The sequence below is a fragment of the Panthera onca genome, chromosome A3 (assembly GCF_046562875.1).
Source record: "Panthera onca isolate mPanOnc1 chromosome A3, mPanOnc1 haplotype 2, whole genome shotgun sequence".
NCBI classification, from domain to species: Eukaryota; Metazoa; Chordata; class Mammalia; order Carnivora; family Felidae; genus Panthera; species Panthera onca.
In genome coordinates, this window is record NC_138341.1 from 20,226,570 (window position 1) to 20,243,779 (window position 17,210).

At 38.0% G+C, this 17,210-nt stretch overlaps 1 protein-coding gene across 18 annotated transcripts in view; it reads right to left on the reverse strand.

Moving 5' to 3' along the window:
* The window catches only part of DTNB (dystrobrevin beta), a 238,861-nt gene that overhangs the window by 45,309 nt on the left and 176,342 nt on the right, over positions 1-17,210 (reverse strand). For 8 of the 18 annotated variants that reach the window (XM_078444896.2, XM_078444895.2, XM_078444891.2 and 5 more), the window contains 3 exons: positions 13,358-13,447; positions 10,094-10,181; positions 788-829 (listed from right to left, as the gene is read on the reverse strand). In XM_078444896.2, the coding sequence (XP_078301022.1) occupies positions 788-829; positions 10,094-10,181; positions 13,358-13,447 (220 nt within the window). Of the gene's footprint in view, positions 1-787; positions 830-10,093; positions 10,182-13,357; positions 13,448-17,210 lie in introns of those variants that run through there. The other 10 variants (XM_060650328.3, XM_060650270.3, XM_060650293.3 and 7 more) reach the window with 3 other exon arrangements.

Consider the following 17,210-nt stretch of genomic DNA (forward strand, 5'->3'; position numbering starts at 1 on the left):
AAATTAACAAGTTTATTCATTTAGTCAACAAATATTTCCTGAGCACCTACTATGTGCTAGGAACTAGGATGCATTAGTGAATAAGATACAGCCCTACCTTCAGGTAGCTTACATTATGCTGGGAGAGAAAGATAAGGAACCAAAGACAGTACATACCATCAGTAGTGATAGATGCAATGAAGAAATACAGGGTCATAAAACAGAGTGAACTGAGACAGAAGACTCTTTTTGAATAAGGTGGTTCTGAAAAGGCTCTCTGAGACTCAGTGAAGCGGGGAAGCTAACCGGGTGATGATCTGAGGGACGGGTGTGCTAGGTAAAGGCCAAGCAAGGCCTGCAGCTGCTTCATCTGGGTGTGTTTAGGTCAGCACTGATGGAGTGGAAGTGGGCTTTGGTGAAAATGGTGGCTGACTCTAGGAGATGACCCCGGGACCCTGATCGCCAAGGGCCTTTTAGCCTTGGAGAAGAGTTTCCATTTCATTCTGAATGTAGTATGAAGCCACTGTAGGGCTCTAAACAAGGAAATACAGAATCAATTCCAAATACTGTAGGTACATACTCAGCCTTCGAGGAGGTGGAGCTTAACACTCACTCCTTTAGCGTGGGCTGTCCGCAGAGACTTCTTTCCAAAGAGACAGTGTGGAGGCAGAGGGGAAGAGTAACTTTATGTTGGAGAAACCTGACAAACACTACCTCAGCCAGGTGATCAAGGTCAACATCAACAGTGATAGATAAATGATGTTGACGCTATGTACCCCAGGTACAATGGAAGAAAAACAGCACTTACCTCCTCTTTCTCCTCCTCCTCCTCCAAAGCCATAATTTGAGTCTAATCATGAGAAAAACATCAGACTAATCCCAAATAAGGGACATTCTACAATGCATTTGACTAGTACTCGTCAAAACTGTTAAGGTCATCAAAAACAAGGAAAGTTAGAGAAACTGTCACAGCCAAGGGGAGCCTAACAGACATGACAGTTAAATGTAATGTGCTATCCTGATGGAATTCTGAAAGAGAAAAGGGACATTGGATAAAAACTAACAAAATCTGGGGTGCCTGGGAGGCTCAGTCGGTTGAGCGTCTGACTTCGGCTCAGGTCATGATCTCGCGGTTCGTTTTGAGCCCCGCGTCGGGCTCTGTGCTGACAGCTCAGACCTGGGGCCTGCTTCAGATTCTGTATCTCCCTCTCTCTGCGCCTTCCCCGCTCATGCTCTGTCTCTCAAAGATGAGTAAGTGTTTAAAAAAAGAAACAAAAACTAATAATCTGAATAAAGTATGGGCTTTAGGTAATAATAATGCATCAATATTGGCTCATTAATTGCAATAAGCATGCCATGCTAATGTTAAGATGTTAATAAGAAGAAAAACAGCATGGGTTATGTAAGTCTGTGGTAGCTTGGTAATTTCTCTGTAAATCTAAAAGTATTCTATAATAAAGTTTATTACTGTAGTGGGATAAGAATGGAAGTAGAGAGGCTAGTGAGGAATCCTAAATTTTGCTGTTTACTCACTATGCAGACCTTGACTTATTTTATTTTCCTACACCTTTATTTTCTCAGCTGTAAAATGGGAATATTTACAGAAAGAGATGTGAAGAGGACCACTTAGCATTCTCTTAGATTTAGGTAATCTCAGAGAGCTCCATCATCTTTAATGAGATGGAAATACATCTGAAAAATACAGGGTAAAAACAAGATCCCTCTGTGTAAACCTGGGCAAATTTTTAAAAACCAAGGAAAGCCAATGCAGTCAGCAAACTGCAATCTGGTAGCATGCATTTCTGAAGCCTCCTAAAAAAGGGCTGGCGGCTTCCCATCTGTATGAGCTTGGCAGGAGGAGTTCCAGAGAGATGTGCCTGATATCAGCTATGCTTTCTTCATACTCCAGCGGCACCCTCCCATCACCCCAATCTCACTTAGACTAACTAGAAGACTGTGGATTACTAATCCTCTCAAAAACCCAATGATTTTTAGGGCAGTGGTTCCCTAGCTAGCTATACCTTTTTGTTTACAAAAAGTTCTGTTTTTCCTTTTTAAATAAAAAAAAAAAATCAATGGGCTCTAAACACAGAGATTCTGATTCAGTAGGTTGGAAGCAAAGCCAAGGATCTCTACGTTTTAAATGCTTCACACGATTATAGCATGTACCCACGTTTGACAATTAATTACTATTCTACAGGGGCTTTGAGTCATTAAGTGTGTGCAAAACACCACATGGATACTGTTGATCTTTACTTGCAAGAAGCCATAAGGATATTTCTGGAATGGTGCATGCCTGGAGCAGTCGATGTGATGATAAGGCTGTGAAGGCTGGGCTATCTGAAAAAAAAAGCTTCTTGAAAACATGTTGGGTGGGATGACAACAAAATGTTTCCCCTTCCTTTCACATTTCTTCCAAGTCTTCCATAAGGAATTTCACATTTTTCATAAAGAAAAAAACTTAAAAAATAAAGAAACAAAAAACTCTCCTCTGATTACATCTAGTGTTGCTGATGTTTGTGATGAAATTTTAAGAATTTGCTCTTATTACTATGATTTACCACACACTGTAGTTTTTTGTTTTTTTGTTTTTTTTAAAGGAATTTAGGCACTCCAGGAAAACAAATGAACTCTCCTGGCTCATCTAAACAACCTAGAATTTCTTTGTTCAAGGGTCAGCCTGAAGAGGTTTCCAGTGGCCGTGTTGTCAACTAAAAGAGAAGGGATGGCTCTGACACTGAGGTACTCCACAGGGTGCCATGCTGGCTGCTTAAGTGATTTAATGGTCTTTTTTTGTGAAAGAAGGTTTAAAAAAAAAAAAAAAAGTAAAACGTCAATACAAAGCCTATCTGGCAGGCTATAAATAAATTCTTTCGAGCACTACACCCATTTTATGCAAAGCACTTGTATCGGCAAGAGATTAGCAGATTAATAGTCCTCTGTTTAACAGAAATCTAGTCAAGAAGAATCCTTCCTGAGAGGCCCAATATTTAGAAGATAACCACACACTGGAAAATAAACTGAAGATGAAAGGGACCTTATCAGTATTTCCACTCAAGACCATTCTAACAATTATCATTTTCACACGAATTAGAGAAGTGGCATCAGAAACTATCAGGTGTAAACAGACTTATCTTGTTTGCAGGAAAGGAGAACGTGACCTCCTTTTCAGGGTCAAGTGGCTTTGGAGCTTTTATTTACAGTATTTTTAAAGTACTATGTAAAGTCAACAAGACTACATGATGGCATTAAATATACTTAATTTTAAACATTCAACCACAATGCTATCTCAACAAATTTAATTAATTTCTAAAATAACTTAAATGGTTGTGACTGAGGACACATGTAAGGTTTAACTAATTAAATGGAACTTTTCTTTTCCTCAGACTTCTCCCCACCTGTCCTCCATTCTGTTCCATTTCACTAACCTTTAGAGTTGTAATGTTGGGAGTCAGATATATGACCTAATACTAGATACTCAAGGAAAAGATGTCGAAGCCTAAACAAATCTAAAGGAATAAATTACTTTTCGGGGGAGAAACAAAGCCAGACTCTCCACTGGAAGCACTATTTCTCTATGAAGAAGTAAACATAAATTGGCACACATTTCTAAAATTAGTATACTGTGTTTGTAGAAGACGGTCCTGAGAGATCTGGCCTGCCTGTCCAGCCTAATTTCACTCCAAGTATTGTTCTCTGGCCTCCAGCCTCACAGACATCTTTTCGGTGCTGAAACCTCCAACCTCAGGGCCTTTACCTAGGTTGAAACATCCCCCTGGCACACACTGGGTGTTCCTTACCTGGTTAATGCTCACACAGTCTGTTGTTTCAGCCTCAGATCCTTCTTCCTTTTGTCTTGCTCTTTCTTCCAGATTTAATGCTCTTCCCGAACTACAACCTTCTGTAGCTAAATCTCAGGAGTTGATTGACTAGTACCCCAGTCCCAGCTTGCCACTGACCAACTGTCACCTTGAGTAGTTTCCTTACCTTTCTGAGGCTTAGTTTTCTCATGAGACTGTTTTGCAGAATGAATGAGCTAATATATGCAAAGCACTTCGAATAATGACTGGCACATAGTAAACTGTCAATAAATGTTAGCTATCAGTGTTATTCTTTCAGCATGAATCTCACTGGGGCCTTTCTCAATGCTTACCAGAAAGTCTTTCCCCTTTTCCTTTGACAGGGTTAGTTACTTTCAGTACATTAATGATATTCAACTGTCTTTTTTCACAAAGAAAATTCTTAAAAGTTTCAACATAAACATCAGCAGCAGTGGATATAATTGGAAGTGTTATTTTTAAAGAAAGCGGGTTTTTTTTGTTTATAAAAAAACTGTTGAATTGTTGTTGGCGTTGAGAAATCTATCAATTCTTTGCAGGTATCTATCTTTTCTGGTTGCTTTTTGAGTACCTTGTCTTTGTATTCTGTAGTTTCACTAGGATACATCTAGGTGCGAAATTATTTATCAAGTTTGGAACTCATTGTTATGTTTCAATCTGAGGATTCATGTCATGAATCAATTTTGGAAAATTTTCAGCCATTAATTCTTTTTTTTTTAAATTTTTTTTTAACGTTTATTGATTTTTGAGACAGAGAGAGACAGAGCATGAACGGGGGAGGGTCAGAGAGAGGGAGACACAGAATCTGAAACAGGCTCCAGGCTCTGAGCTGTCAGCACAGGGCCTGACGTGGGGCTCGAACTCACGAACCACGAGACCATGACCTGAGCTGAAGTCGGACGCTTAACCGACTGAGCCACCCAGGCGCCCCAGCCATTAATTCTTTAAATATTTTCTCACCTAATAGAAAATAATTTTATTTTCCTTTTTTTAGTGGTGGGGGAGTGGGGGAGGGGGATTCCAATCAGATGGCTGTTGGTTATCTTGTAAGTCTGAAAACCTTGTTTCAATCTTTTCATCTTTCTGTGTTGCATCTGGGAAACTTTCTTGCATATGTTTTCTAGCAGACTAATTCTCTGTGCAGCTGTGTCTGATCTGACCTTTAACTCATCCACTGAGTTTTACATTTCAACAACTTTGGTTTTTAAAAATGTTTATATTCTATTTGGTTTGTTTTCATCTCTGGTCTTCTTAGTCTTTTGTTACGTTTTTAATTCCTTCTTTCAGGTCTGAAGAAATTTTAAACAGCTATTCTATAGCCAATAATTCTAATATCTAAAGTCACTGAGGGTCTAACTTTACAGAGATGCTCAGGAGTTCATGTCTAGTTGGGATTCTCATGTCTAGTTGGATTCCTTCCTTTACAGAGATGCTCAGGAGTTCATGTCTGCTTGGCCTCAACTGTGAACGTTAACCTTAGGAGAGGATTTATATTTTGCTTCTCTTCCATGCCAGAGGATTAATTTCATGTTAAAATTTCACCTGGGTGTTTCTCAAACTATGAAGTTATGTAAATGCACCCAACACGAACACAGACAGGACTAAGGTTGTGAATTCCTAGGGGAGACCTCTTCTTCTGCTCCTACAGGAGGAGACCCGTAAGCTTTCCGATTCTATTTTTGTGCCAGCAGATGGATGTCTTCTGTATCATACTTTCACCAGGTTGTGCTTCTGGGGGCCTAGCTTAATGTGAAAGCTTCATTTCCAACTCTCCACTTTGCATATGCACAAGGCTTTGCCCACTGTACCTCAAGACAATTAAAATCCAAGCACAGGGCTGGAGTGGGAGCAACAGCAGCCCATGGGCTGCTTTGGGTTTCAGTTCTTTTTAGCTCCTAGGAAACTGAATTCTCTTCTACTTATTTTCAGATCTCAACACAAGTAACACTTTCTCACAGAAGCCATACAGTATAAAGCAGGGACCTGCTGTACATTTTCATAGCTCCTTCTATTTTCCCTCCACTGCACCTAATTGTTTGTAGTTCCGTTAGTAGTGTGATTATTTGTTTAATGTTTGTCCCTCTCACTAGACTGTTAGTTCCCTGAGGGCAGGAATCATTTGTTCATCATAGTAAATAAAATAAGTAATAAATAGTTGCCAAATGAATACGATGAATATGTGTGCAGAAGGAAGGGGAAATGGATATTAATATGCATATAACTCTTCAAGGAAAGGGTTGAAACGAAAGAAAAAAGGGAACATTTTATTATAAATTACTTCAAATTTATAGTAAACATATGGCAAATCCCTGGCCATTTTTCAATACAAACTCTTCCATATTCACCATTCTTGGTTCCTTTTTCTTTTAACTGAGATATAATGCTCATATCTTAAATACGCCATCCAATCAGTTTTGACAAGTGCATATAACTTGTAACCCACACCTCTATTAAAATGCAGAACATTTCCATCAATCTAGAAATTTTCTTCATCTCTCTTCAATATCCTCGTTCCCAGAAACAGTACCTGATGTGATTTCCATCACTATAAATCAATTTTACCTATTCTAGAATTTCATATACACGGAATCAAACAGTACGCACTTTTGGTGTCTGATGTACGAGAATTCTGTTTGTGCCACATCCTCTCCAACATTTGATGTTGTCAATCTTCTTCATTTTAGCCATTCTGGTGGGTCAATATGGTTTTAATTGCCATTTTCCAGATGATTAATGATATTAAGCACCTTCTTATGTGCTTATTGCTCATCTGCATAACTTCTTCTGTGAAGTGAAGGGTCTGGACAAGTCTTGAGCCCATTTAAAAACTGGGAGTTGTCTTATTATTGAGGTGCAGGAATTCTTTACATAGTATGCCCTTTATCAGACATGTGTTGCAGATATTTTCTTCCAGGTTTTGGTTTGTCTATTTTTTTTATAGTATCTTTTGATGAGCAAAAGATTTTATTTTCAAAAAGGTCCAATTTATCAAAAATTTTTTTAATGGTTCATGATCCCTCTAAGAATTCTTTGCCTGCTCCAAGGTCATGAAGATATTTCTCTAAGCCTTCTTTTAGTAGCTTTATGGTTCTAGCTTTTAGGTTTAAATTTATGACACATTTCAAGTTGGTTTCTATGGATGGTTTGAGATTCTTTATTTCATATAGATATACAGCTGTTCCAGAAGCACTTGTTAGAAAGATTTTCCTTTCCCAAAATGTCTTTTGTGCCTTGTCAAAAAAAGTCATTTGACCTTATACATATGAGCTTATCTTATGGATGCCTCATTTGTCTATCTTTTTGCCAATACCACACTTTCTTGATTACTGTGGCTGTATAGTAAGTCTTGATGTCAAGTAGGGTTAAGTCCACCAACTTTGTTCTTTTTAAAGACTTTTGGTTCTTCTAAGTCTTCTGGTTTCCAAATATGTTTTAAAATCAGTTGGTCAATTTCCATAAAAAGTCTACTGAGGTTCTGACTGGTATTGAATCTGTAGATTAATTTGGAAAATTTTGCCATCTTAACAATATTAAATCTGAATATTTTATGGCATACCTCTCCACTTATTTAGGTTTTCTTTAATTTCTCTCAGCAATATTTTATTGCTTAACATCTTTCGTGAAATTTATCCATAAGTATTTGATGTTTTTAAGTGTTATAGTAAATGGTGTTTTTCCTAAATTTAGTTTTCTAATTATTCACTGCTGGTAGATAGAAATACAATCAATTTTGGTACACTGACTTTGTATCTTGCAGCACTGCTATAAAGTCATGTATCTGTCTTAGCAGTGTTTTTGTAGATTCCTTAGGACAGTCTCTACACCATCATGTCATCTGTAAATAATAACAGCTTTACTTCTTCCTTTCCAATATTCACACCCTTTTCTTCCTTTTTTCCCCTTTTGTTCCATATTGTACTGGCTAAGATCTCCAGGGCAATTTTGAATAGAGGTGGTGAAAGTGGACACCTTTGTCTTGTTCTCAATATTAGGTAGGAGAAATAGTCCAAAATGTAACCTTTCATTATATTAGCTGTAGATTTTCTTGTAGGTGTTCTTTAGCAGATTTAAGAAGTTTCTTCTACTACTAGTATACTGAAAATGGGCAGTGCAATTTGCAACTACATGGATGGAACTAGAAGATATTATGCTAAGCGAAATCAGTCAGTCAGAGAAAGACAAATAATCATATGACTTCACTCATATGAGGACTTTAAGATACAAAACAGATGAATATAAGGGAAGGGAAGCAAAAATAATATAAAAATAGGGAAGGGGACAAAACATAAGAGACTCTTAAATATAGAGAATAGAGGGTTGCTGGAGGGGTTGTGGGAGGGGGGATGGGCTAAATGGGTAAGGGGCTTAAGGAATCTACTCCTGAAATCGTTACACCATATGCTAACTAACTTGAATGTAAATTATAAAAAATAAATAAATTATAGAAAAAAGTGAATAAACAATAAAAAAATAGAAAAAAAAATGGTCAAAGCCTTATTCAATAATTTCCAAAATAGTAAAATCCTGTTCTATTTGGAAATAGGACAAATGAAAGCAAGCACACTACCTGCAGTAAGAATGAAAATATAAGTAAGTTGAGAAAGGCTTTAGATATTTTCATGACTCGTGACTCTTAATGTCCGTAATAATTGGCATTTTATAGAACTATTTCCTTTTTTAAAAAAATTCTCAATGTCAATAATCTTTACCGAGATTAAAGAAAAGAAAAGAAAAGAAAAGAAAAGAAAAGAAAAGAAAAGAGAAAGGGCAGTGCATTTTGTTAAATACTTTTTCTGCACTTACTGAAATGATCTTATAATTTTCTTTTTTAAACTGCTAACTTGGCAAATTACATTGTCTGATTTTTATGTATTAGTTAAATCTGCACTCCTAGGATAAATCTCACTTGATCATGGTGTATTATCCTTTTTATATATTACTAGATTCAATTTTTTAATATTTTGTTAAAGATTTTTTCATGTTCATGAGAGAATTTGGTTATTGATATTCTTTTCTTGTAATGGCCTTTTTTGTCTTGGTATCAGGTTAGAGTGGCCTGATAAAACTTGGAAAGTGTTTCTTCTTCCTCTATTGAAAATTTATGTCAGATTGTTATTATTTCTTCCTTAAATACATGATAGTATTCAATAGTTAAGCCCTCTAAGCTTAGAGTTTTCTTTGTGTGAAGTTAATTATGAATTCAATCACTTTAACAGATTTAGGACTATTTAGATTTTCTATTTATTCTTTTTTTTTCAACGTTTTTTTTTTTGTTGTTTTTTTTTTTTTTTTTTTTTAATTTATTTTTGGGACAGAGAGAGACAGAGCATGAACGGGGGAGGGGCAGAGAGAGAGGGAGACACAGAATCGGAAACAGGCTCCAGGCTCCGAGCCATCAGCCCAGAGCCTGACGCGGGGCTCGAACTCACAGACCGCGAGATCGTGACCTCTATTTATTCTTATGTCAGTTTTGTTAATTTGCCTTTTTTTTTAAGATTTTATTTTTAAGTAATGTCTACACCCAACATCAGGCTCGTACCCATAACCCTACGATCAAGAGTTGCATGCTCTACCAACTGAGCCAGCCAGGTACCCCTAACTTGTGTCTTTCATGGAATTTGTCTATTTCATCTAGGTTGCCAACTTTATTGGCAAAAAACTGCTTATAATATTTCCTTATCATCCTTAAAATACCTGTAGGATCTGTAGCAATGTCCCTTCTTTCATTTGTGATATTGGTAATTTGTGTTTTCTTTCCTTTTTTCTTCATCAGGATTTCTAAAGGGTTATTAATTTATTTGATCCTCTTTTTTAATGTTTTTATTTTTGTGAGAGAGAGAGAGAGAGAGAGAGAGACAGAGCATGAGTGAGGGAGGTGCAGAGAGAGAGGAGGACACAGACTCTGAAGCAGTCTCCAGGCTCTGAGCTGTCAGCCCAGAGCCTTTTGTGGGGCTCAAACTCACAAACTGTGAGATCATGACCTGAACCGAAGTCAGACGCTTAACCGACTGAGCCACCCAGGTGCCCCTATTCAATCTTTTTAAAGAACCAAATTCTAGCTCTTTGATTTTCTTCTCTTGACTCATTTTTTAAGGAGGATATTATAGATAAAACTAAAGGTCACTGTAATCCCTTCCCTAAACCCATGCCTCTCCTTTTGTTCCTGAGGTACCTATATCTATTCTCCTAAATTTCAAGTTTACCATCCCTCTACCATTTGCATATTAAAATAATGCTAATTTCTGCTACTCTGCTAGGACCTTCCATTTACTCACCACATTTCCTGCTTCTGCAGCCAGCCGGGCAGCATAGCGAGCTATAAGCCGGTGTTCCTCATCCAGTCGGCTAGGACTGTCCAGGACACTACCAAGGAGACAAAAATTCAATAGGTGTGCATTAAACATCCCCTACCTTTGTTTTTCTTTTAGAAAGAACAGATGGGAGAAAGCTTGTAAACAAGTATGGTAGCAAAAGAAACAGAAGCCTGGGTCATAGATACTAATGGTCCTCTGAGAGAAAGGGGGTTTAGAGAAATGATGAGGCCACAGACGCCACACTTATCTCCCTGCTCCTACACCATCAGAAGGGGCACTTCTTTTTGAATTCAAGGTCTGAGAAAAGACAGACCATCTGCAAAATCTGAAAGAGGGATTTCTAATCAAATGTTTTGGAAGAACTTGTGACTTTTACACATAGGTCTTGAATTTAAAAAGACCAAGAGAAAAGTAAAGCACCATGAAAAACAGGGCTAAGGAAAAGTACTTAACACTGGCTGAACAGAAGTAAGAAGCCTAGGCAAGGGCATGTCCAACATATGCTAAAGTCAGAGAAGAATCCATGGTATCAAACCTTCCCTTTCAACGCTCCTTTTTCTTCTTTTACCAAGCTTCTTACCATTATAGCCTCATCTTCGAGTAAATTAATTTACTTCATTACTCTTTCATAAGAGTGCTGGTACCCCCAAAACTGAAAGACCTACCTAGTTGGGATATCAAATACTGCTGCACCTGGATGAAAGAAGCTAGCTCTGTATATATGTGATGCAATGAACTTCGGATTGGATTATGAAATAATTCACTCCTTTAATTTAGCATGTTACATCAACTGTCATTTATCCATTACGTTATCTTGTAATAATTACTGAGGGGAATCTGGGAAGGGTGATGTTAAATCTATAGAGATGTGTCTGACCTTATTTATGTATTTTTCCTAGATGTTTTCACCTTTCTATATTTCTAATCTCTGTGGCTAATTCTTTAAGATTAACTTGGTCTTTCTTCTAGGATGGATTTTTTTTTTTAAGGTGCTTTAAGTCTTCTGCCTGTGCCACTTTAGAATATTTGATAATTTCAGGTATGCAAGTATCAGTCTCCAGCATGTCTCATCATCCTCTGAAAAGATGATCTTGTAATAAGAACATGCTAGCATCAGTTGGCTTTAATACATTAGGGCCAAGGCCCCAAGGTCAAGGCTGAACTGTAATATTTGTGCCTTAAAGATGTTTGTTAGAAATAAGAGAACTACCTTTATCTTCTGAATAAACAACAAAAATGAACATTTAATAATACAAGTGGATAATATTATAGAGGGAGTGGCAGCCTAAGAAATGGGACTTAAAGTGTCTGCCCTTTGTTTTGGCAAGGGATATAACAAACACTTCATTTTTTCCCTCTGTGCAAAAGAGCTCCTTTCTCCTCCATCATGTTCCACCCCCTAGGAAGGTTAATTCTGTTTGTCATTTATACACAAGTGTGGACGACACGGTTGCTTTATTTGGCTATGCTTTCCAGTCAGAAACTAGAACTTTATGCTGATCAGAGGTTTTAAGGTCAATGAAAATTAAGAGGAAAATTAGAAAGGTTCCTTATTTTTCTGCTTGAGCTAACTTTCATTTTCAGAATTAGCCAGGAAATTTCTGACTTCTTTGAGGAAGCATGAAGCTAGGTTCAAGAAGAGATACAGTACTCACCCAATCCTCATGTTCCCCCAGGCCTCCCAGCCACCAGCTCTTGCGCAGGAAGCCTAATCCCTAAGCGAGGAGGCTTGAGGACCTAAGCTAGACCCACCATAAATCTCTTTGGGCTGCAATACCAGGTAGCAGTCCCTTCCCAACATTCTGCTCCTATTTTCACCATGGAAACTTTTAATCACCTACACAAATGCCCTTATTGATAATAAGTAAGCTGTCCTGCCAGAGGTGAGACACCTCTATTCCTAGATCCAAGGAGCTGAGACAGAGTGTACAGAAATCATCTGTTGGATGAAGAGACACTCTTTGTGATACAATGCATAATTATCAGGCCTTCCCTCCCCTCCCATAGGATAGGCCTATATTAAACATACTTGGGAAGTAAAGAAGTAGACTTTAGAGATAAATGCCTAAACATATCAATGCTATTTAGTCACACTGGTAAAATTACGGGAAATGGTATGAAATATAAAAAACAATCCTTTTCAAAGATATGTATTTCACATTAATTATTCTTGTCATCGCAGGAAATAAAACAAGCTCAAATGACCTTCCTATGAAGCCATCGCAGGTTCTGTGCAAAACTAAGATCAAAATGCAAGGCTCCAGCTCTCTTATGTGCTCAGTTAATAAATTATGGCTTCCTCTCTAAAATTAAGAATCCGTTTGGCATAGTGACTCTTATTTGCTGCTAGGTGAAGTGGAGGGATGGCTTTGTATGATTTAAACGTTACCTGCTATTCTCCTTGCAGAATGGTGGTAGGTGTGGGCACAGAGTGGACAGGTAGCTTTGTGTCTGCCTGAATGTAACAGCACTTAGATTGGTATTAACCCTTTTAAAGGGTTAACTTTGCTAGAGTTAGTGGTTATCAAATGTTTTTCCATCCGAACCCACTGAGGAACCAGGCATATTCTCACATTAACAGTGAGTCCCTACCACAGTTGTCAAAGAAAGGGGTACATGGAGTTATTATAATACATACAATATGAGGAGGGATATATGTTTTGGAAAAGGCCCTGGGGTGACAATGATCCAATATCACTGCTGAAAACCACTGGTTTAGTTAATCAATGATGGATCTGGGAGACAGAGATGAAGATGTAGCACGTAAAGACGTTCTAGGGTGATGGCACCTTAGACGAGACAAAGTGAGACATCTGTGGGTTGATCAACCTTAAGCCCTGAATGTCGACAGAAAGGGGTCATTATTTAGACAAGAATGAACAGTGAGACGTGGCATCAGGTAACTCTGTGCATGTGCATCTTGAGACTGCACATCTGTCTGAGATTTGCTCAGCCTTTACGTGTGGGCCGAAGGAAGCGAACTCCACTTCATAAGAGCATTTCTGACTATATGTTTAGGTAAGTGCCCGGGCTTGGCAAGGCTCCTTCTCTTTCAGAAGTTAATGCTTTAGCAATTATTTAAGCTCTGCCAAACATAGCTGGTAGCTTCTCAAGAAAAACCCCACATGCAGAGCTTTTTCCAGCTGGCAACCCCAGGTAACATAGCTCTCCCTCCCTCTGATCAGCCCTTGGCTACCCGCCTGCTGCTGCTGCGCTACCACTGACCGTGCACAGTGTTGCAGACGGGCCACATAGGAGGCTATCAGCGCATGCTCATCGGCCAAGTGACTGGGTATATCCTGGCTATACTGTAACCTAGGAACAATGGAGGCAAAGACAGCAAGCACGACACAGACACATATAGAGCGAGAAATGAACATGGATTAAAATGGGCAAACTTCAAAGAAAAATAGAAAAAAAAATCATGATAAGGAAAATAAAAAAACACAATGCATAATGGAATATGGTGTTAGACCATAGAGAATACATTTCACAAATCCTTTGGACAAAAGCAGTCCCTCAGGAAACAGCCTTGGTTGACTGACACTTTAGCCTTTGAGCAGAAGAAACCAAGGAGGGGTCGCCAAGGAGCCTTGCCCACCAGTCTTAACCCAGGTTCTGGGCTCTGGGATGGACGCACCATTTTAGGGAATGCCCTCTGGCAGGCAGCCTGGGTCTATTTAACATCACTAAACGCCCTCTAATGCTTTTACAGCTTTTGTCTACACATTAAAAGATTTTCAGTGTCACCTCATGATACCAGTTAAACCTTTTTATTTTTATAAGGATACTGCCTTTAGCATCATTCTATTTTCTCCCATAAAACTGATACTTAAACCAAACTTGTCAGAGTTGTTTCTCATTGTAAAACAACACTGTATACATTCTGAGTGAGGCTCTTTTATAGACGTTCCGTAGGACCCTGCACATGAGTTTTTAAAAATTTTTTACTCCAGAAATGTTAAAACATGCACAAAATAAACTAATGACTACTTTTCACGTACCCAACCTCAAAGAAATCAACATTTTGTCAACTTGCTGAGTCTATCCCTCAACTTTTTGCCTTGAAAGGGGTGGCTGGAGAAAATCCCAGTTTATTATTTCATTTTGGAATACTTAATTTATATAGCCATAATGCCATCATCACACCTAAACACATTTAAGAAAAAGTTTTAATTCAGCCCATCTAAAAATTTCCAATTTAATATCCATTTACATTTAAAATTAAGATCCCAGCAAGGTTCACACACTTTGCATTTGGTTTGTATGTTTTTGTTTTTAATCTTCCTTTTCCTTGTTTCTTTCATGTCATTTGTGAAGAAAACAGCATATCCTACATTCTGGATTTAACTGATTGTTTCTTTGTTGCCATTCAATTTGTTTCTCTATTCCCTGTGGCTGGATCTGGATATTTGATGTTTTTGCTTTTGTTTCATTTTTGAGAAGAGGCTAGAATCTGTCATAGGTAATACGGTGCACTTACAAATCAAATAGGGGCACATAATGGAATATAAACATTGATCAGTGAATTCAGAAGTTATTGGTCACATCTCTCTAGTATAAAGTTCCCCACCAATTTTTCACCTACTGGCTTTAGCATTTACTAATGAGTCTTTCCTAGATTCATTAGTTCTTGTGGGGTTGCACATGTCCAGTTTCCAATTTTATCATCTTTTCTGCATTTATTAGTTTTCTCTGTTTATCATGAAATATCATTCATTCAAGAAAGGTAAAACAAATGGTTGACATTTATTACTTAACAAATTTCAGAACAATGAGTTAGGGCCCTAGTAACCTACAATGATTACCAAGGAGTTTTTTTTTTTTTTTTTTAATCATTATGATCTCATAGATTTTTATGTACCTGATTGCTTCAATCCATTATAATAATATTTTAGATGCTCAAATTATCCTGTCTTTGGCCAGTGGGAGCCCCCTATAAGTAGGCTCCTGTGTTAATCTAATATATCCATTAGATATTATCAGCTTCCTTGCTTGGCATAGTATGATGTCCCAGTCTTGTCTTGTGCATGTCCTGCCCCACATCTGGAATCAACTATTCTTTCAAGGATTCCAGGTTCCCGTTACTAGGAAAGAGTATTTAGAGACCACAGTCAGGGTACTAGGGTGCTCTTTATTCCTGGAGTATCATCACTGCTTCTAGAACTTTTCAGTGGATAAAGCTAGGAAATCTATGTATTTTAGAAGAAATAAAAACAGGTTCTCTCACTACTTTCAGATGCCATTCAATTTTCTGTTAGCGTGAATTGTTTTTGAGAAATCACTTCAAAACCTTATCTTTGGGGGCACCTGGGTGGCTCAGCCGGCTGAGCGTCCGACTTCGGCTCAGGTTATGATCTCACCATTTGTGGGTTCGAGCCCCGCTTCGGGCTCTGTGCTTACAGCTCGGAGCCTGGAGCCTGCTTCAGATTCTGTCTCCCTCTCTCTCTGCCCTTCCCCCACTTGCACTCTGTCTCACTCTCTCAAAAATAAATATTTAAAGAAAGTTAAAAAAACAAACAAACCTTATCTTTGTTCCCTTGTATATAACATTTTGTTTTCCTCTAGCTGCTTTAAATATCTTTTTATCATTGGTTTTCAGCAATTTGATTGTGATGTACTTTGGTATGGTTTTCTCTGTTTATCCTGATTACAATTTGCTGAACTTCTTTATCTATGGGTTTATGGTTTTCATTTAATTTGCAAAAATTTATTTGGAAATTTGGAAAAAAAATTTCCTGGAATAATTTTTCTCTCCTCCTTCTTTTAAACTGCTTGACATTGTTGCGTAGGTCTTGAGAAGCTCTGTTAATTTTTCAGCCACTTTTCTGTGTTTCATTCAATTTATTATTTATTTATTTATTTATTTTAGAGAGAGCAAGAGTGAGCACAAGTGAGCAAGGGGCAGAGAGAGAGAAGCATGGCTTGAGCTCACCCGACGTGGGGCTCGAACTCATGAACCATAAGATCATGACCTGAGACGAAGTCAGATACTTAACCAACTGAGCCACCCAGGTGCCCCTTCTGTGTTTCATTTTAGATAGTTTGTATTGCTGTGTCTTTAAGTTCAGTGGACTTTTTTTGTCTACAATTTCTGATCTACTGTTAAGTCCATCTATGGAATTTTTCATTTCAGGTACTATCCCTTTCAACTCTAGAAGTTCTATTTTTCAATTTAAAACTTTGTCATTGAAGTAGAATATATATTCAGAAACTTCCAATATGTTTACACTTGGTTCTTTTTTATTTTCATTTTTCTCATTACGTTAATATTTTCCTTTACATTTTTCTATTTATTGTGAGTGTTTTAAAGTCCATGTCTGCTCACTGCATCATGCCTGTTATTTCTGGCTCTGTTTGTATTGACTAATTTAATTCTGGTTACAGGCCATACCTTCCTGCTGCTTCCTACGTCTTCTAAATTTTTACTGGATGATGGAAATTGTGAGTAGTATGTTGTTGAATGTCTGAATTTTGTTGTCTTCTTCTAAAGACTTTAGTAGTCAGTTAATTTACCTGTGGACAGTTTGGTCCTTTTGAGGCCTGTGTTAAAGCTTCATTAGTGCAGATCTATGGTAATTTTTATCTAGGGCTATTTTCACCCTGCTCGCAAGGTGTGGCCTTTCCGGGGTGCTCCAAGTGTTCCATGATGTCTCTATTCTGGTTGATTGGAACCCAAACAACGGCCTGAGCTTGAGTAGCTGTTCTACTTTCAAATCCCTGGGAGTTGAGCTGTTCTTTCCCAGGTAGCTGTTCTTTGGTGGTCCTGTGAAATCTCATTCTATGCACAAGCAGCTTGTTTTCAGCCAAAGACTTAACAGACCTGTATGCAGATTTATGGAGCTCTTTCTCTAAATGCTTCCTCCCCTCCGGTATTCTACTTGGCAAATTATAGCCTCCCTAAACTCCAATCTCTGTCTTCTTATTCTCAGCAAATAAGGCTTACTCTGCTTGTCTCTGGCACTGGAGTTTGGTAAATGCCTCCCAGCAGAAAGCCTGGGCAATCATAGGGCTCTCCTCATTTACTTCCTTTCCCTTGGAGAAGAGTCCTGCCCTACTTACTGTCTAATTTCTGAAA